The sequence below is a fragment of the Rattus norvegicus genome, chromosome 17 (assembly GCF_036323735.1).
Source record: "Rattus norvegicus strain BN/NHsdMcwi chromosome 17, GRCr8, whole genome shotgun sequence".
NCBI lineage: Eukaryota > Metazoa > Chordata > Mammalia > Rodentia > Muridae > Rattus > Rattus norvegicus.
This window is the reverse complement of record NC_086035.1, coordinates 6518623-6539496: the sequence shown is the minus strand read 5'-3', so window position 1 is coordinate 6539496 and position 20874 is coordinate 6518623. Positions and strand designations below refer to the sequence as shown.

At 49.2% G+C, this 20874-nt stretch overlaps 2 protein-coding genes across 4 annotated transcripts in view; one reads left to right on the top strand and one right to left on the bottom strand.

Moving 5' to 3' along the window:
• Klhl3 (kelch-like family member 3) overlaps positions 1 to 11383 on the bottom strand; it is a 123225-nt gene extending 111842 nt beyond the window's left edge. The window contains exon 1 of one of the 2 annotated variants that reach the window (XM_039096443.2): positions 10878 to 11383. In XM_039096443.2, the coding sequence (XP_038952371.1) occupies positions 10878 to 10933 (56 nt within the window). In that variant the 5' untranslated portion in view covers positions 10934 to 11383. The remainder of the gene's footprint in view (positions 1 to 10877) is intronic. The other variant, NM_001419643.1, reaches the window with a different exon arrangement.
• LOC108348619 (uncharacterized) lies at positions 1280 to 20580 on the top strand. 2 transcript variants are annotated; one of them, XM_063276871.1, is made up of 5 exons: positions 1280 to 1337; positions 11401 to 11491; positions 12876 to 12996; positions 13865 to 13999; positions 14208 to 20580. In XM_063276871.1, the coding sequence occupies exon 5, from the start codon at positions 17959 to 17961 to the stop codon at positions 18898 to 18900; it is 942 nt and encodes a 313-aa protein (XP_063132941.1). In that variant the 5' UTR covers positions 1280 to 1337; positions 11401 to 11491; positions 12876 to 12996; positions 13865 to 13999; positions 14208 to 17958; the 3' UTR covers positions 18901 to 20580. The 2 variants fall into 2 exon arrangements, with proteins under 2 accessions (XP_063132941.1, XP_063132940.1); XM_063276870.1 differs by lacking the exon at positions 1280 to 1337 and having other exon boundaries at positions 11357 to 11491.
• The last annotated feature ends 294 nt before the right edge of the window (positions 20581 to 20874 follow it).

Genomic DNA, 20874 nt, shown 5'->3' with positions numbered 1-20874 from the left:
GTGTTACATAGCAAAGCAGAGTGGACAATGTCACTGACTCAACCACCGTGAACAAACGACTGCAGACACTGACAGGGGAAGAGGCCTCAACTATACATGAACACATGGAAACTAGTATAAAAGTGTACATAAGAGATGTGTGCTCTTGCTGGCCGCTGGTGCTGCACACCTTGACCCTGGCACTTGGGAGGCAGGGACAGGTGGATCTCTGAGTTCAAGGCCAGCCTGGTCTACATACAGATGAGTTCCAGGACAACCGGGACTATGCAAAGAAACCCTGTCTTGGGGGGAAAAAGAAAACAAAGAAGATAAACGTTATGACTGTGCCTCTCTAAATCCCACAGGCCACAGCCCATCTTGTCTTCTCCCCTACTGTTATGTAAGCGAACCCACACATATCCCAAATGGCCCTCTCCCAGGCTGGGATTTCTCTCTGGATTCTCTGCCTCCCATGACACAACCAATAGGAGTACATTTATCCCGGTCAGAACCTGAGCTGTCGTCCTTCATGGCTTGTTTAATGCACACATGTGTCCTCTGTCATCTCTGCTACCTCCCTTCCACCTCGTCTGTTGCCTGGGTTCTCACCACCAGCTCCTTCACCGTGGCAGCAATGGTCACGAGGCCTCCTCCTCATTCCTCTCGGGGTTCAGAATGAACCTCAGAGAGCAATCATGGCCTTTCACCATCCTGCCACTGCCCTGAAGACTCATTACTGTATAACTATCATATTTGCCTCAACCTAAATGCCTGGTCGTCTTTGGCTTGGTGAGGTGTGTCGGCCTAAAGCACGCATCGATTGCCACCTCGGCTCTCCTCAGTCCAGCTCAGTCGCAGATCGTCCTGTGACCAGCTAGGGGCCTTCCCTACCAGGCAGCCTGACCAGCTGTCCTCTGAACAGCTCTTCCTGTCTGTCTTCCCCACGCAGTGTGTGCTGGTCGGTGTCTCAGCCGGACGAGGGGAAGGCACTCTGATTTATCACGGTTGTTATTTCCCGTAGTATAAATCATCCGTCCAGGAGATTTCCCGCTATTGCACGGGTGAACAGCCACTTCCTGTGAGAGACGACAGACCAATTCAAGGGCCTAGATGAGAGTAAACGGGAGAGCTGGAAGCGCTGAACGCCTTCATATAATTTATTTACGTTATTAAATTTTCATAGTAGCCCGTAGGATGATGTCATTATGCAGCAAGGCGGGTCCAGGAGAAGGCGAAGCCTATCATTGGATGAGAAGGAAGGGTAGGCGGGGAAAAGTCTAGGAAGGAGAGAGGAGGAGGAGGAGCAAGGAAAGGAAGATGAAGACAGGAGGAGAAGGATTCCGATCCAGGTAGTCTAGGTCAGTTTCATCTTGTCGAGGTGGGCGGTTTCCATCTTTATTAATTGGCAGTGAATTTATTCTGCGGATGTATTGTAGATTGAGAATTTAACGTATAAATCTAATTGCTAAACTACAAGTTTCTAAAGCTTTGATTCTACCGGGCTACAGGGGATGCGAGCAAAGTTCCCAGCGGGCAGAGAGACACCCTGTCTCGGTTCTGGAAGCCGTGCTAGCCTATAGAACGCCTGGAACTAGCATGGCATGGTGCCACGCTAGAACGGCCCTCAGAACACAATGTGTGTGTCAGGTGTGGTAACCACCCGCCAAGGGGACAGTGTATCAAAGCGGCTGGCAGAGAGACAGCCGGGGCGCGCAGCTCCAGCGGATCCGCGCGGGAGTGGGAGCGTGCAGGTACAGGCAGCCAGCAGCTGATCCATTTTTTTTATTTTTACCGCAACAATAGCCAAGTTGAATGACTGAGTGGCAAACTTCCTGAACAAGCGGCTTTGTGAAGTAAGACTCCTCCTTGAGACCCAAGATGGCCGCTTAGCTCCGTGGTCCTAATGTCTAGCATGGCACAGGCGCTCAGCAGTGAGCCTTGAATAAATTGAAGGTGTGTGGGCTAAAACTATCGACAGCTGTGTGCTTCCTCGCTTCCCCTCTCTAAAACTAAGCATGGGTCTCTCTCCTTCCATTTACTTCTTTCCCCTGATGGGAAAGCAGGAGGATTGTGGGAAAGAAAAGGCTGGCACCCAGGAAAGAGGAAAGAAAGACAGATCACTGCTTACCTGAGAGTCCTCAGGTTCCCATGTGGGAAAACTCCAGACAACGAGGCAAAAGGAACGGCAGGGGGCTCATGGAGAGAGAGAGAGGGTCTCCAAGGAGTTTAGGGTCCTAGAGAGCAAGGACCTCCAGAACATGGCCGGTGTGGAGGAACCCACAGGGGATAAGGAGCCCAAGCAAGACAGCCACAGCTCAGACACTAATGATTCTCCTCCACGAGTCTCTCAGGACACAGCTCAGAGGCAATCAGTTCAACACCAGACCTCATCCCATGCTGCCAAACGTTATATTCAAGGTAGGCATGAGACACTAAAGACGGGAAGGCAGAACGTCCCCAGCAAGACCACACCACACTCATTGAATTCTCTCAAAAAAGTAAACGTCCTTTGGGAAGAAAAGCCCAGAAACTAGAAGTCACCCGTAGGTCCCTCTGGTTTCACATCGAGGAGAAAAAGAACGTGGTTTAATCATCAGACAATGTCCTTTGGTTAAGCCTTGGTCAGAACCTGCAACTCATTACAGTCTTTGGACCAAGTTGGCCTCCGGTATCTCACACGGGGTCCCCTTCAGAAAGAATGAATGAAAACAGTGGCCACTGTCAGTAATGCCCTGCCTGTTTCACGACAGGTTCATGGCAGACATGCTGCCCATTGTACGTCAGGTTCTCATGAGGTCATCAGCGAGATTCTGCTTCTCTAAATCTGGGACACTAACAAGATCAAATTTTTCAAAATAAAGAGAGTGCCCTTAAGAGCTCTGGCAAGGACCCAGGTTCAATTCCCAGATCCACCTGACAGCTCACAACCAAGAGATCTAACACCCTCATCTGGTCTTTGAGGGTACCAAACACCTTTGTGAACAGACATACAGACAGGCAAAACACACACAGGCTTAATAAAATAAAGTAAAAATGTCTGATTTCTGAACCCGTGAGACCTTTGACAAACTACAAATCCAGGAAATATCCCAAGCCTAAAGACAGAAACCACCAACCTTAGATGTCTCCCTCTTGGGTGATGAAGAAGTTGGCACTTGAATATATCTAGTCACCAGAGTCAAGGCTTTCGGAAGCTCTGCCGTTGAGGTGAAATTGTCCAGAAAGCCCTGCTAATTTCTCTGAGCTTGAAAGCCCTTCACGTGAGCCAGTCACGGCTCAGGTAAGCGGTTACTAGTTGCCGCCATGTCTACTACGCCCTCCTCCATGACCAACTTCAAGAGAGGATGTTACTGAATCACCTTCCTGAAGGCTTAATTCATGACTTCCCTTAAAACTGGGAACAAGTTCCAGAAAGGTATAAAGCCCTTGAGTTCACACAAACAGAACTGGATGAGAAGAGAGACACACTCCCGCGCTGTGACTTCTGGGAGGCCAAGCTTCCAAAGGGTTCCATTAGGCTTGGATGAGAGAATTGAACTCACTGTGTGTGCCACTATGACAGAGGCCACGGTGTGCATTCATGAGTTAAAAGGAAAGCAGGGAGCTGGAGAGATGGCTCGATGGTTAAGAGCACTGGTTGCTCTTACAGAGGACCCAGGTTCAGTTCCCAGCACCTACATGGGGGCTTCCAACCTCTATAACGCCAGTTCCTGGGGGGGATGTGATGCTCTCTCCTGTCCTCCAAGGGCAACAGGGATCCACTTGATACACAAGCTACGTGCAAGCGAATATTCATACACACACAATAAAATCCAACAAGTCTTTCTTTTCAAAAGGGAACGTCAGCCTAGGCATGGGCTTAGATTCCTTAAAACTTATTTTTGAAAGGGGATTTCTAATGTTTTAACCTCCTTTCTAGCCTGCCACCCACCAGAGGTAGTGGAGAAAAAAGGTTATTAGGATATGGGGGAGGTTCTCGGGGCCATTTTAATCTTCAATTGTCAGGAGAGTAAACATGACCCGGCAGAAGCAGCCAGGCCTCCGCTGAGTCAGCAGGAGCGACCAGGACCAGAAGAGACACCAGAAGTTCTATGCCATCCCTCTCTCAACAAAGTGAAGATCAGCGAAGACGCAAGACCGACAACGCTTGCCATGTAAGCGATGTCACTGTCCGTTGAGTCCTATTTATGCTCCCTCCAAATATCACGTGTCCTCCCACGGGTCTTGCCCCAGCAAAACCCCACGTGAGTCTGTCATAGCAAAACCCCACGTGAGTCTGTATCAGCTGACACCACTCTGCGAATCCGCCTACATCGGCAGAAGCAGCAAGAAACCTCCACAACATGGACTTAAGTTTTTGATGCGTTTCTTTCTATGAAGTCACGACAAACAACGGCCAGTAAGGAATGGCAAGGTCTACCAGGACCATCCAGTGTCATCCACTGTCTGTGGGGTCAAATTTCTATTCCTCTGAGCATCAAGCGTCCTTTCACACGTCTCCTTCAGCAAAAACATCCTGTCACCTGTGTCTGCTTCAGCAAAACCGTCACTTGGCCAAACTGACTTTCCAAAAAAGCCAAAAGTGACCTCTCCACTAGGATCTTCACAAATCATAGAAAGTTACCTATTCCATCCGAAGAGTCACTGGACTTACATAACAACAACAGAAGAAAGGAAAAAAAAAAAACTCTTAGAACAAAGCATCCTCAAACTACTTTTTACATGGTTTGTCACCGGTCTGTTCAATTTAACCTACTTTTAGGGATCATCTAGAAACTTAAAAAAAAAAAATAGGTCATTCCCATAGCAGGGATGTCATCAAATAAAGCAGGTGATTTGGAACACACACAGAAAAGTGTTCTTGCCTGAACTGGCCTTAACAATCTAAAACATAACAAACCCTAAGAAGCCAAATCTGGGTGTGAAGTGAAAAGGCCCCTTTTGCTGACTGTGTTCCCTTTTCACAATTAAAGAAAAAAAAAAAAAGTTCAAGACCTTATTCTTAAAAAAAAAAAAAAAAAAAATCCAAGGGCTGGAGAGAGGGCTCAGCACTGACTGCTCTTCCAGAGGTCCTGAGTTCAGTTCCCAGCAACCACATGGTGACTCACAACCATCTGTAATGGGATTCAATTCCCTCTTCTGGTGTGTCTGAAGACAGCAACAGTGTACCCACATACATGAAATAAATAAATAAATAAATAAAATAAATAAATAAATCTTTAAATAAAAAAGGAGAAGAGGCTAGTCCTCTTTAAAAAAAAAAAAATCCGGGGCTGGGGATTTAGCTCAGTGGTAGAGCGCTTACCTAGGAAGCGCAAGGCCCTGGGTTCAGTCCCCAGCTCCGAAAAAAAAGAACCAAAAAAAAAAAAAAAAAAAAAAGATTTAAAAAAAAAAAATCCAGAATGGGAAATTTGGTTTCTGCTGTCACCACTGTAATGATGAGCTCTTTCAGGAGGTATGGGAGCCCAAAACTTTCTTCACAAGAGTCTACTAGTGACTTTCAGGGCCTGGGAAAGGGCTAAGTGACTGCCAGCAGGAATCGAAATAAAAAACAATGTTATGTTGCTGGACACATGCCCTGTGCTGGGTCTCACTGACATTTTACCTGTTGGTGCAAAAGTCAGCATTTAGGGAAGCAACTCCAGCTTCCTCCTCAGTGTTTGCCTCGCTGCTGTTCTCAGATCAAGGGCAAACACACAACAAGTACCTTCACCACAGCAGCTCCTTGGAGCTTGGTGCAGGCTCCCAGCCATGAGAGCCAGCTGAGAACACCTATCCTTTGAGGACAGCTCTTAGGTGGTCACAGCAGAGTTGTCCTGAAAGCCTTCTTAAATGGGAGCCCTCCTACCCTTTCTGGGATGAAAGGCATGCAATCTAAGGTAAAGGAAACAGCCAGTGTCTCTTTTTGATGACAACTCTTCCAAAAGATGCTTTTCTCTGCAACTACTGCCTGTCTAGACCTAAATGGCACCATGCATGCGTGCATGCCTCCGTGTGTGTGTGTGTGTGTGTGTGTGTGTGTGTGTGTGTGTGTGTGTGTGTGTCACTGTGTATCTTTGCCTGGATTGTCTGTGTGTGTGGCATACCCCACAAAATTTATAATTTTTATCATGAGGTCCATTTCTTTGGTGCCTAACCGACACCACTCTCCATAGCCACAATGTATCTTCCCGATTTGAAATCCCACACCTGTGAGCCAGTCCCTACTCCCTTGTTTTGTACCCCGCTGGCAACCATTTCACTTTCTATCGCTAGGAACTGGATTTACCTTGCAAGTGGAAAATTTATTTTAATCCCTCCACAAGGTTGATTTCCAAATCTGAAATAAAATGCCAATAGCAAGGCAACTGTCATCTTCAGGGTTTGAGAGAGGGGGACTAAGGGGGTGACAGAGAGGAGGGGAGAGAATGAATCAAGAAGAGCTGGAGCCCCGAAATCACTTTTCTTCACTCCTGAAGCCTTGGTGACGTCCCCATGGAGGAAAATTTAGCATCAGAAGACTGGAGATCTTCTGATCTAAATCTAGAAGACCAGCAGAGAGCTAGAGAGCTTGGGAAGGTGTTGGAGGAGGCACAACTCTGCAGCTCTTGTCAGGGTCTTAGCCCGAGCAAGGAGCACCCAGCTCACTGATGGCCAGTGGTTAAGAGCACAGACTGTTCTTCCAGAGGTTCAGAGTTCAATTCCCAGCAACCGCATGGTGACTCACAACCATCTGTAATAGGATCTGGTGCCCTCTTCTGGCCTGCAGGTATATATACAGGCAGAACACTGTATACATAACAAATAAATCAATAATAATAATAATAATAATAATAATAATAAAATAAAAAATCGCCAGACATGGTGGTGCACACCTTTAATCCCGACACTCAGGAGCAGGTGGAGCTCTGAGTTTGAGGCCAGCCTGGTGTACCAGCCTGGTGTACAGAGTGAGTTCCAGGACAGCCAGGGCTGTTACTCAGAGGAAGGAAAGCCCTGTCTGGAAAAACAAAGCAACAACAATAATAATAAATATAAGAGGGGCTGGAGAGATGGCTCAGTGGTTAAGAGAACGGACTGCTCTTCCAGAGGTCCTGAGTTCAATTCCCAGCAACCACATGGTGGCTCACAACCATCTGTAATGGGATCTGATGCCCTCTTCTGGTGTTTCTGAAGACAGTGATGGTGTAGTCATATACATAAAATAGTCTTTTTAAAAAAAAATAAATATAAGAGATATGAAGTCCTGTGAGTTATCAACAACAACAGCAATAATAATGATGATAATGATAATAATAATAAATACGAGAGGCGTGAAGTCTCGTGAGGCACCTCACTGTGCAGAGATAACTTGGGTACATTTTTCCTACACTGTCTGAATATGACAGACCCACACAGTCTGCTTTGGATAACTGACACAGGAAGATCCTAAGACTTCGTTAGCCCCTCAGGGCACAGCACAGAAGCAGGGTGTCCAGGAATAACATCAGCCACCATCCAAGCCAGAAAAAGAAATACTAGGTACCACATACACACTGCCTCATTTCACCTTCGCACTGACCTCACAAAGAATAGTGTTGCTGTTCCCTTTGCACATTAAAAAAAAAAAAAAGTTCAGTGAAGATACAGTACACACAAGGTCATTTGGCTTGGGAAGCACTCCGCTTTACTAAGTCTGTTCCTCTGAAGCCCACGCTTTCAAGGTAAAAAGTACTCTGGTACCCTCGTAGCGAGGAAAAATAATTCATAGAAACCTCTTGGCTGAAATGCCTTAATGCTTAAAAATAGACCCAATTATGTTCCAGCCGGTTCGGTGTGGAGCAAGCACGAGATGCAAGAACTCCTCTAGTCCCTGGAGGTCGGACTCGTGACCCGAGCCAATCACTGGGCTTTCAGCCTTGGTTTCCAGGAAACTTATAAACCAAAGCTACGTCCGTCTCTTCCTTCATCCCAAAGGTTTCAAATGAGGCTGAGATAGCCAGCTTGGTAACCAAGGCTGTCCAGGGAGCCAAGGCTGCCCAAGGTCTACATCTCTCACCTCTTTAGTTAGAGCTGCTCACGAAAGTCACCAGCTAAGGCTGAGATCCAGAGAACAAGAGAGAACGGGGTGTCTGTGTCACAGCCTCTCCTCCCAGAGCTCAGGCATCTCCATGGAGAGAGTGTGAGGGGTGGAAGAGCAGAGCTGGTGGAAGGGTTCAAGGAAACCATTTTCCCAGATGAGAAGGCAGCTGCACACATGAGCTCATGGCAATCGTGACGGCATGCACGAGATCGATGTGAGCCCAAGACAGACAAAAATCCCAACGGGGGAGCCAGAGGAACCACAAAGTCCACCCCCAACTGGAGAGATACTAGCATCTGATAGGTGGCAGGAGACAGGGGGTTTGATAGCTGGTATACTGTCCACACTCCAGGGCAGGCCTCACACCAATAGTAACTGGGTAACACAAACTGGGGGAAGAGAGAGAGAGAGAGAGAGAGAGAGAGAGAGAGAGAGAGAGAGAGAGAGCTGGATGGGTTAAGAAGGTAGGAATGGGTCTGGGAGTACCTGAGGAAGGGAAAATGAATATGACCAAAATACACTGTAAGGAACTCTCAAAGAAGTAACACTGGCTTACGTTACTAGTTAACTGAACAATTACTACCCAGCACCTGCTGTTGGCAGAGCCATGGAGTAGTCAGTGAGGAATACTGAAAAGTATATGCCACCATCCTTCTATGAGGACATATCTCTAAGTTTGAGGACCTGTAAGTCACACAAAACGGAAACACTAAAAGACCTGCTGGGCCTAGCATTCAGGTCTAAAACACAGACAAGAGGTTTAGCCAGGTGGGGTGGCACGGGCCTTTGATCCCTGCACTCTGGAGGCAGAGGTAGGCAGATCCGTGAGTTCCAGGCCAACTTGATCTACAGAATGAGTCCCAGGGCAGCCAGGGCTACATGGAGAGACCCTACCTCAGCATCTCCACCCAGTCCTCCAAAAAAGAAGTTTTTAATGTAAGAATATCAATGCGGAGTTTTTAAAGAGCTGCGTTTTTCCCCCAAAACCAAAACGGGAAGAAATGAGCGGAAAGAACTCCAAGATCGGAGGATTTGCGGTGGGAGAGAAGGCGTGCGAGTGTGACGGCAGAGTAACTCTTGGTGGGTGGAGCGGCGCGCGTTGGGACAAGAGACAGGAGACAAATGGGGGGCGTCTTGTTTGGTTGGTTTGTAAGCTGTCCCTAGAACAGGGACCAAAAAGTAAGGACCTGGGAGGCCTGGTGAATGTCGGAAATTCTCACCTCTACTAGAAGCAAATGTGTACTCAGAAGCCACAGACATGAGCTCCCCTCACAGACCGGTGAGGAGCTCTTCAGAAGAGGAACGATGGACTGTGGATGTGACCGCTGCCCCCCGAAAGCTGAGATGGCAGCAGCCTCGGGCCAGCCTCTCAGCCTAGATATGCTGAGGGTCACGCGAGCGGACACGGTCCAGAACCTTACACTCCTTTCCTCACTCCTTCCCACTGCCATCTATCAGGCCATTGGGAGAGGGCAAGGACACTGTCCACCTCTGCCCCAAGGCCTCAGGATGCCCTGTTGTTCAGGGGGCTCCTGTTGGAAGAGAGCCTAGAAAGAGACTGCAAGAATTATAGTCTAAAAAGTCCTAGCACAATGGGTCACGACCCTTTGCAGGGGTCAAACGACCCTCTCACAGGGGTCACCTAAGACGATCAGAAAACACAGATGCCTAACAGTAGCAAAATTGTAGCTATGACGTAATGAAAATAATTCGATGGTTGAGGGGTGGGGGCGTCACCACAATATGAGGAACTGTATTAAACGGTCTCATCGTTAGGAAGGTTGAGAACCACCGTCCTAGACTCTTCCTGTGACTGGGACTATCACGAAGTACTGGTCTCTAAGGCTTTTTCAGACTGGAGAGTGAAATGAGCCACACCTGTTCTCACAGGGGCCCCGACTCGGGACAAGCTGTGCACATTTGTCAAAGTACTCTCCAACTGCAATGGCACGGGTTTAGTGGAGCCTGTTCCGATGTAACCAGCAACTCGCAACTCAGAGGAACAGCCGAACTGGCCTCTCCCTGTGATCCTCTCTCCTCCAGTAAAACAGTAAAGCCGTGGTAAAGCCGTGGTAAAGCCCGTCCCCAGCGCCAACCCGAGGATGAGGAGGTGGTAGCACAGAGAGACTTCTGCTCTGTAGTCTGCCAAACTTGGCCCTGCACTGAGCGCCTTCACAATGGGAAGATCAGCTCCTCAGATAAATGAAAACTGTCTGTGCTCCTGCTTGCCAGGAGACAAACCCTGGCCGGCTACTCCTGCTCGACTGAAATGCCTTCAGTTGGTTCCTATTTCGTGATGGGAGAAACAAGGGTGCCTGTAAGACACAGACCTTGCAGCATCTCTCAAACTTTTTGACACAGACGAAACCGGTTGTGAGCAAATGCCGTCTGACCGTGTTCTTCCTTTACCCACACCAGCACAGAAGCCAGTGTCCAGGAGCACACACGTAACAGACCCGGCATGGTTCTTGAAGAGTCAACCACTTAGGTGTGAACCAGGCAAGTTCCCTCTCAGAGGCCAGCCCTGCAATACCATTAAATCCCCACCACCACAGACAGACACTTTGGGGAACAAGACGGGACTATTCCCAACACAGGCCAGGAAGTTCCTTCTTTCCGTGTGCTCCACTGCCCAGCAAACCCAGACTTTCCTTGGTAGGAGCCGGGTCTCTGGAGCATTGAGCCCTGGAAGAGGTTTACCAAAGAGACTTGTCTGTCCCCACTCTGCTTTGGGATTCTGCAGTTGCCAGGATCCGCAAGCCTGCTTAGCTGATGCAAACAAATGTCGGTGGTTACACCTTAAGCTCGTGTTTGCTTACACATGCATACTGCACTCAACACACTTACACATACGTACCTTTCGCCCTCCATTGTGGGAGGCCCGGCAGGGTTAGTAGCCACCAAACTGTGCATGCACCCGGGAACTGGCGCTGCTCTCTGGGTTCTCCCAGCAGCCCCGTGAGGGACCCTGATCAGCGACCGTGATTCGGCATGGCTGCAACTGAGAGCTCCTTCCCTCCCAATCCTCCTTCCTCTGACTTACTCGCGGCAGGCTTCTACCGCAGAAGCGACGGTGCTAGAAAATGTCTTACCCAGAGCTCCCTGCAACCCTTTCAGCTGCTAAAAGCAGCAACCCACTCGCTTCCCCTCCCCCGCAGACTGGCTTCTCCTCTGTCTCCTAGGAACAGCCAAAGCCTCGGCGGCGGCGGCAACCCAAGGGCTGTGCCACCTTTCCAGCTGCTTCCACATCTGCTCAGGCATCCCCAGCCTCAGCGACTAGCCCACCCCACAGTCTCCGGCCTCCTCTGCTGCACTACAACGGATCAGCCGGATCCTCACTACCGGAGAAAAGCTGACCCCTCCTTCTCTCCTCCTCCTAGGCTGTGAGTCTGTGGGCCTGGCCAGATTGCTGGAATGAGGAGGCCCCTCTGTGGCCTGCCATGGAGTTTACCCACCTGGGGAAATTCACTCGTGAGTAACACCAGCGCTGCCTGATTTCCCCCTCCCCGAGCCCACGGTAGTTCTGAGATGTGACATTAAGACAAGTGGGCTGGGGTGGGTGGGTGTCACAGAACTGAAATGAGTAAGGAGAATTAGACATGGGGGCCGGAGCCAGATGCGTTCTGTGCAGAGGGGGCGGGGAGGTGCATCGGAAACAAACCCCCAGTATTACAAAATGCCAAAGACCACGGCAGTGATCACCACAAGAACACTGCCTGGCTGTCGCCCTGGGCCACACTGAAAGACCACCGCAACAGAATCGCTTTCTAAAGCCTGCCATGCTGAACCTTAGACAGGCTGAGCCCCCCTCTCCAGCTAACCTGTAACCTCTAGATGTTGGCCCTACCTGGAGTGGCTCCTCTAACCCCGATCCTTGAGACTTTAAGAAAGGGCAGTAAGTCTTCTAAAGCCCTCCCCAAATCAGACCCGTGACAACAGGTGCCCCCCCAACATAAACTTCAAAGGGTCTTACCCTTACTGTTCATCTCCCCCTAACTAAATGTCCTGAGGAGTGTGCTTTGTGCATGCCTTGTTTCTTAGGCTAAAAAAACAATCTCGTGGAAAGCAGGAAGCTAAGTGTGTATCCTCTAGAACCAGGGCTTGGAGATAATTGGGTCAGTTAGTGGTGAAAACTGACTCAGAAGCTTCCCTGACAGTACAGAAAAAGCCAGACATGAGCGCCCATGCCTGCTCTAGGACTCCTCACCCGTCAGCACACCCCGCATCTTTGGACGGGCATCTTTGGAGGCCCAGAGCAGCACTGACTGAGTGGCCTTCCGCTGGGTGTCCTATGACCTCATGCTCAGTCCTTCATTCGCAAGACACTCCCTAGAGTCTCAACTCCAATAATTGTGAGCTCTACACAAGCTGAAAGGGTCCCCCTTTTCTTCTCGGTGCTCCCCAATCATCTGCTTAGCGGTGCTGCTTTCCTGGGTGCTCATGTAAGTGGGAACTTTAGGAGGGTGCAGATGACGCCTGTGTAAGTAGGAAAAGACGCTCGCTCCGTGCTACTCGTTCAGCGTGGGCCTGCTAAGTTTCTTCAGCGCTGCGCAGAGCCCAAGTCGTCAAGCAAAGGAACGCAGGTATCGAAGCTACGGGCGCTAATAACTTGGACTTGACGTAACGTTCTAGGCTCAAACCAGCTGAGGTGTGAGTCTCCCCAGACACACCAGTGTCCTCTCAGCTGGACCACGACCCAGAGTCGTTCTCCCTCGGGCTGCGAAGAGCACAAGAGTCACTGCTCACACCCAGCAGCCCTGGGTCTCCGCTTGTTCGCAAACCAAACCCCTCCTGTCTTTTTCTCCCACCACTTACTTCCCTTCCTCCTCTAATCAGCTTCGTGGTTCTGTTCCAGATATTTCCTCTGGACAGCAGTCACAGGGACCACAGGAGGGCTGAGCATCACAAATAAGGAAGTGGAATCCCAGAATCCGTGCCAGAGTGCAGGCGGGTCACTAGGATAGGCAGGCGGCTGGGTGAGTCACAGGAGGGATGTCAGACCGACTTCCCTTTGTGCCTGCCCTCATTCGAGTGTTCGCCGTACGGGAAAGGGGAGAAGAAAAATCTGAGAAAGAGGTCCTTAGGAACTGAGTATGCTCATGCTTCAAAACAAATGGTGAGAGCCAACATGAAGCTCCAGGTGGTTTCCTTGCAACCTACCTTGGCCGTGCAAATCGGCATCACCCTGGTGTGTGTCAGATCACAGATGCTCTTCCTGTCACCCGTTATCCATGAGGTAGAATGGAGACGGTCATCGGGGAAAACCGCCCACCAGAACTAAGGGTAGCAGAGCCAAGGGCCCTTCTCTATGCCTGTGGGATATTTTTCTGGTCTCTGCTACATTTTACATCTCCTGTTACCCAAGCATTCTGTGGGCCACAGTCTGACCTGTTCCCTATAGGCCAGTGCTCCTGACTGTACTTCAGATTTAGAAGGGCTGCTTGGAGTTCTAGCAGAGGGAATCAAAAGGATCAAAGTGGTACCAGCCTGGAGGAAAAGCCCCCATCCTTAACCTGTCCTGAATTTATGTCAAGCCCACTACCCACCACCCACCACCCACCACCCACCACCCACCACCCACCACCCACCACCCACCACCCACCACCCACCACCCACCACCCACCACCCACCACCCACCACCCACTACCCAGGTTACTCCCGATGCTTTGGGCGACCTGCAGTTAGTCAAGCCCGCCTGGTGAACCCAGATCTCCACCCCAGAGTAAATCATCCAGTCATCTACGACAACTTTATTCAGAATCCTCCAGCTCTCAATTGGCTTGAGAAGGACCATGGTACCTTCCCATAACTGCCCTTTTCCTTCCTTTCTGGATTTTCCCTCAGAGTCTCCGATGAGTTGCTTTCTCGTGTCTGCAGGCACCATAACCCAGCACCATGTCCCATCACACTTTATATCTGAGCCATCCACCTAGCTGTTTAAACATCAGAACATCCAAAGCACTCGGGAGGCACAGGCAGGTAGGTCTCTGTGAGTTTGAGGCCAGCCTGGTCTACAGAGCATGTTCCAGAATGGCTGGGGCTATACGGAGAGACCCTGTCTCGGGGGAGAGGGGAAAAGCAAGAGGGAGAGAATGTTCCTCATCTTCATGGTTTGGGGTGCCAGAGAGATGACTCTGTGGTTAAAAGCATGCATTGTTCTTGCTAAGGACCTGAATTTGGTTTCTAGTGCCCATGTCATGTGGCCACAACCACCTATGACTCCAGCTCCAGGGACATACACTCCACCATGCACATACGGAAATACCTACCCATGCACACACAAATAATTAAAAATAAAGCCTTTGAAAAGGAAACTATTGTTTTAAAAACTATACAGCTAGAAGTGGAAATTCTACGTAATGTATATATTACAAGAAAGAATAATGGGTGGTAGGGCTCTACCTCGGAGGAGGAATTTTAATGAGCCCCAGGGGTGACTGGAACACACGGCTAGACGAGACGACCGAATAGACTTCAAGATCCTCACAGGGGTGCAGGGGTGCTTATCAGAAACAGGACATCATTTCTCCCTTCTATGTAAATAGGTTAACATCTACCTCCGAGAGTCCTAGGTTTAAAGATGGGGGTGAAGCACTGCCAACAGGTCAGCAAGTACCAGACAAGACCGGAGCTAAAGTACTCCCCACCCTCATCTCCATACCAAAATTTCCCACCGGATTCTGGACCCCTTGCAGAGTGGACTCTAGCTGCTTTAAATTCCCCCAGGGAAGTGGGCAGAAACTGAGAAAGAACCTAGGACCCCAAATGGTCAAAAGGCAGACCGATCTGTACCTAATCCAGAGGGGCCCGTGCCTCGCTTCCCCCTTCTGTTCTGAGGACAGAGGTCCTGGAGCAGCCTTCCCAAGCACCATTTTTCCTGAAGTCTGTGTTACACCTGTGCGGTGCCCACATCTCCTTTGACTCCAGTTAGCATCTGAGTGATCACGACGGCTCCAGTTCCTTCTCCGGTCAGAGCCAGATGTGGTCACTGCTTCACTCCGGTGATTTGTTTATCTTTACAGCCGCTGAGGCTGTGGTTCTCAACCTGGGGGTCGTGACCCCTTTAAGGATCCCATATCAGACACCCTACGCGTCAAATATTTACATTATGATGCATAACATGATCATTTCATGGGGGGAGGGACGCCATAACATGAGGAAGTTGTATGAGAGGGTGGCGGCGTTAGGAAGGTTGAGAACCTCAGCTCTGAGGACGCAGACGTGAGAGACAATGAGGTTCTGAGGTCAATAATTTGACCAAGACCCTGACAGAGGGTAAGCATCAAAGCTCACGTTTTAACTTAGGCTCGCACAACCTCGGAGCTCATGATTTCCTACCACGCCTCTACTTCTGGGGTGAGCTAATCAAGGCGCTGATAGAAAGGAACTTTCTCGAGAGCCAAGCAAGCTGAGCGTGGAAACCACACCCTCGGCTGCCAGACCCCATACACTTTCCACCTCGCTTCTGGTTTAGGAACCCCCTAACGTCATATAGAGCTGGCATCCAAAGCTTCCGAACACCTCCTCGGGGTTTGGAAGGACCTCTGGTCACCAGCCAGGCCTCGCCAGTGAGGAAACCATCGGACCCCAAGGGTCAAAGCAAAGCCAGACCGAGGACAGCGCAGGACACTTTTTAGCCTTGGGGGGGTGGGGGTGGGGTGGTTCCAAAAGCTCTTTCCCAAAGTTGCAGCCCACAGCTGGTGCCCCCTGCTGGTAAGCCTGTGTATCTCTCATAACAAAAGTGAAACCACTTCTCCCAAAAAGAAGAAAACCGGCTTCATTCAGATTCCAGAACGAGCATTAATTCAATATCAATCTTCTCTCTCACCTCGCCTTTCAGTTCTTCTCTTGACCCAAAGAAAAAACTAGTTGTTTTGCATAGAAAGATTAAATACACATTTGAGTCCTGCCTGAACCACTGAGTTCTAGACCAACCTGGATTACTTAGTAAGCACTTAGTCTCAAAAAAACAAGTAAAGGTAAGCCTGGGGCTACTGGAGTTCAGCGGGTGACTGCTTGTACAGCATGTGTGGTGGGGGCCAGGATTCAAGCCCTGCTGTGAGCGGGTGATAGAGTGCTTTTAACTCAGCCAAGGCTCGGGCTCTGTGGTAAGCTACAGCAGGTGGCTATGGAGTAAACTCCTGTAAACTTGGCACACCTAGAAAGCCCAAGAGTTTACAGGCTGGCTCAAAGGATTCCACACAGAATGGTGATCACTGAGAGGCTCAAGAATAACTGAGAGCCTCTCAGAAATCAGCAGAAGACAATGTTCAGTTTGGGGAAGGTGGAAGCAAAAGGTTTAGATCTTATTAAATCTGTGGCGTGGTTTTGTTGTTGTTAGTCTAATGCCTTGGTGGCTAAGGGTGTTGGCTGCTCTCGCAGAGGACCAGCGTTCCAATTCCCCGTTCAATGTCTTTAACTGCAGTTCCAGAGGATCCAGTGCCCTCTTCTGGCCCCTACTGCACACACAGATGCACAGACACGCACACAGGCAAATCCCTATATACATAAAAATTAAATCTTTAAAAAAGAGAAAGGTCAGCCGTGGTAGCACAGGCCTTTAATTCCAGCACTCAGGAGGCAGAGGCAGACGGGTCTCTATGAGTTCAAGGCCAGCCTGGTCTACAGGGAGAGTCCAAGACACCCAGGGCTCTGTTACACAAAGAAATCCTGTTGAGGAAGAAAGCAAAAACAAAAATGAATGGCAGCAGCAAAAAGCTTATTAGTCTTTTCTTAGCATTTCAATGACTCACGTGTATGTATACGTGGGGATGTGAATGCAGATATGTTCTGGCCACAGAGGTAGGAGAGGGCATCAGGTCCTCTGGAGCTGAGCCACGGTGTGGTGCTGGGAAACTCTGGTCCTCTACAAGAGCAGTATGTGTTCTCTACTGCTGAGCCAACTCTCCAGACCCCAGTCTTGTTTCTTTACAGCAGATCTCCACATGTAGCCCAGGCTACTCTCTAACTCGTGACGTTCCTGCTCCCACCTCCAGAACACTGGGTCTGTGACATTTTCAAAAGGGGCATTTTTCAAGGGGGAAAAGAAAAAAAACAAAACCAAACACGCTTCGTTCAGGCCTTGTGGCACATGTTTCTAATCCCACTAACTCGGGAAGCAGGGGTACTAGGCTCTCTGTGAGCTTTACGCTAGCCTAGTCTAGATAGAGTTTCCCAGGTCAGCCAGATCTATGCAGTGAGGCGCTATCTCAAAAACAATCAGGGCATTTATCATTGTACCTGCGACTGGGTCATCTCAGCATCCCATAACTTACATGTGTGACTTTAAGATATAATCTGGGGTTGGGGATTTAGCTCAGTGGTAGAGCGCTTGCCTAGGAAGCGCAAGGCCCTGGGTTCGGTCCCCAGCTCCGAAAAAAAGAACCAAAAAAAAAAAAAAAAGATATAATCTTAATGCATTTATGTGTGTATGGCATTCATTTTATATTTAAAAAAATAAAATTCATAATTTTAACTATTTAAAAATGTACAATTCTGGGCTGGAGAGATGGCTCAGTGGTTAAGAGCACTGTCTGCTCTTCCAGAGGTCCTGAGTTCAATTCCCAGCAACCACATGGTGGCTCACAACCATTTGTAAAGGGATCTGATGCCCTCTTCTGATGTGTCTGAAGACAGCTACGGTGTGCTTATATAGAATAAATTAGTTAATTTAAAAAAATGTCGGGGCTGGGGATTTAGCTCAGTGGTAGAGCGCTTACCTAGGAAGCGCAAAGCCCTGGGTTCGGTCCCCAGCTCCGAAAAAAAGAACCAAAAAAAAAAAAAAATGTGCAATTCCGCGGCACTGGACACACCCACCGCTGTTTTGCGCGTGCAGAACGCTTTCCTCATTCCCTCCACTTGCCCTTCCCCCGTAGAGCCAGCTAGCTGGCATTTTTTCCTACCTATTTAACTGTTCTGGGGATTAAGCAGACGGCCGTATGGCCCACCCTTCCCGTGAAGCGCTACCTCAGACTCAGCCGCGTTCTCCTCTAGGGTATTCCACGCAAAGCGCAAGATCAATCAGTAAAGCCTGTGCTGTCTTCACCTGCCTCTGTCCCTCAGCTAACCTTACTTTCATGTTGGGACACACACGAGCAGAATTTCTCCCTTACCGTTGGCAATGCCGATTTCATTCCTACATTTGCTTGTTGTTGGACACTGGGTTGGTATTTCCCCTCAGGGTAGAGCAAAACCTAGCGAGTGTTTCCCTCAGGTTGCAATGGAGTTCTGGTTTCCAGGTTTTGGATATGATGATCACCTTTAGGCAAAGTTTGCTCTCCTTTGAGCTTTCTCCTTGGGTTAAGGTGTTACAAATGACATCACAGAAACAGAATCTGAACCCGCGCTGTAGTTCCCGGCCCCTGCTTGATGCTTCCCGCTGCTTGGTGAAGCCAGCATTGGCAGTTTCAGCCGTGAGAGCACAAGCATTGGATCAAGACCAGAGAGAGCGTCTGGAGGGGAGGAGATCTCCCCTGAACCCGCCCCAAGCTCTCAACCACAATCTGTTTTTCCCAGCACACACACACACACACACACATACACACACCACACACTCACACACACACACACACACACACATATACACCACTTGCATACATACTCACACACACATATACAACACACACACACATGCACACATATACACCACACACACATACATACACATACTCACACACACTCACACACCACAAACACATACCATACACACTCACACACATACACAGGCTACACACACACTCACACACCACACACATACACATATACACTACATACACACACAGACATACATATACACCACACACATACCGTTTTTTTTTTTTTTTTTTTTTGGTTCTTTTTTTCGGAGCTGGGGACCGAACCCAGGGCCTTGTGCTTCCTAGGCAAGTGCTCTACCACTGAGCTAAATCCCCAACCCACACACATACCGTACAAAACATACACACCACACAAACACACACCACGCACACATACACACCTCACACACACACACACACATGCACACCGCCCACACTCTCTCACACACACATACACTCACACACACTCTCACACATACACCCATACCACACACACACACACACACACACACACACGCGCCACACACACCTATGTACCAGAGATCCCCAAGTCCACTCCTCATGCCCCAGTGTTTACTAGAAGCCTCGCTGACCCCAGAGCCGAAGCTCACAGGAGTAACACTGTTAAGTATGTGCTCCCTCCCAGGAGAGCCGGGCTTAGCAATAATCACATTGCTACAGAGCCTGGGCACAGTAAGCACAGGAAAATGGTGGGGACACCCCATTAGTCCGAGTGCCTGGATAAAGGCCAAGCTCATAGATAGGCCGTCTAAAAGGACAGCGGCACCAAGCCAGATACTCTTAGCATTTTACCTACTGCAACCAAATGAAGGTTCTTTTTGGCCAAACCCATCCAGCTACAGAAGAGATGGTCTGTTCTAAACTTCACTCCAACTAGTTCCAAATGCTTTCCTCCTAAGCTATCATTAAAAGCAGTTACAACAAAAGGATAAAACCTTGACAAAGCCAAACAGTGGCTTTTAAAATTCAGATCATGCCATTCCTCTACTCAAAAGCCTCGAACTGCTAGGCAGCACCCTGTAATCTCAGCATTCAGGAGGCTGAGGAAGACCTGTCATGAGTTCAAAACCACCCAGGCTGCACGGACAGCACCCAACCAACCAGCCAGGCAAATTGAGACCTTGTCTCAAAAACTAAACCCAAGAACAAAAACAAGAAACCCTCAAACGGCTCTCTACTCATTTATTCAGAGGTGTTAAGAGTTTGCTTCTCTGTTGCTGTGATAATTACTGTGGCCCAAAAGCAACTAGGGGAAGAAAGGGCGTGTGTGGCCTACAGGTTAGTCAGTCATCAAAGGAAGCCACAGCAGGGGCTCCAGGCACACATTCAACTGCTCCCTGGCTTTCTGTTCAGGCTCACCTGTCCAGGGTACCACCGCGGGTCCCTGTCAACATCGACTAAGAGAGTCCCACCCAGGTTCGCACACAGGCTGATCTGACAGAGGCAATTCTCCCAGTACAAGGTCCTCTTCCCACGTGTGTCAGGTTGACAACCAAATCAGTCATCAGGGGCAAAATCTTTACAATGGACCTCCTTTCCAAACCATAATCCTGTGCTCCTCTTCCCTCAACTATAGCCTCCGTCGTAAACTTCCAAATTAGAATCTTCCCTATTCATTTAGTAAGGAGGTGAATCCGGGAGTTAAGAACAACCGTGGTGCACTGGGCTCCAACCTGAAGCTAGTAAGCCCAGGCTCGCTTACGACTTTCTGAACCATCTCCCTGCTCCAAAACCCACGTGACTGTTTTACAAAGGAAATTCCCAACATACAGGTTCTTTCAATCCCAGAAAACTGACCTGCATTTTCATCAGAAAACTGTTGAAGAGAGTCAAATGCGGAGAACCAGGAGAGCCTGTCAATGTTCCTGAGCAGGGCACCTCAAACTATCAGTTACTGTGGCATGGTCTCATCTGTGATGATTGTCATTTTTTTAGACCCATTGTGTGTGTGTGTGTGTGTGTGTGTGTGTGTGTGTGTGTGTGTGTGTGTGTGTGTGTGTGTGCGCGCGCGCGTGCACGCGCGCGAGCGCGGGCCTGTATCCTTCAAAGGTCAGAAGAGGGCGCTGGATCTGCTAGGACGGGAATTATTGACAGCTGCTGGGCTGCCCTGTGAATGCTGGAAATCTCCATATTGGCATTCTCCGCTGCCAAATGGACTCCCCAGCCCCTGCTGCCATTGCTCACTCAAAGTCTCAGGTGACTGCTGTTTCCAAAACCAAGTAAATTAGTCTACATCCTACTGCTGCCTTGCCATTTAGT

Excerpts from the sequence above, each read along its gene's own strand:
- LOC108348619 (XM_063276871.1), top strand. The coding sequence starts at position 17,959 with ATGGCCCACCCTTCCCGTGAAGCGCTACCTCAGACTCAGCCGCGTTCT.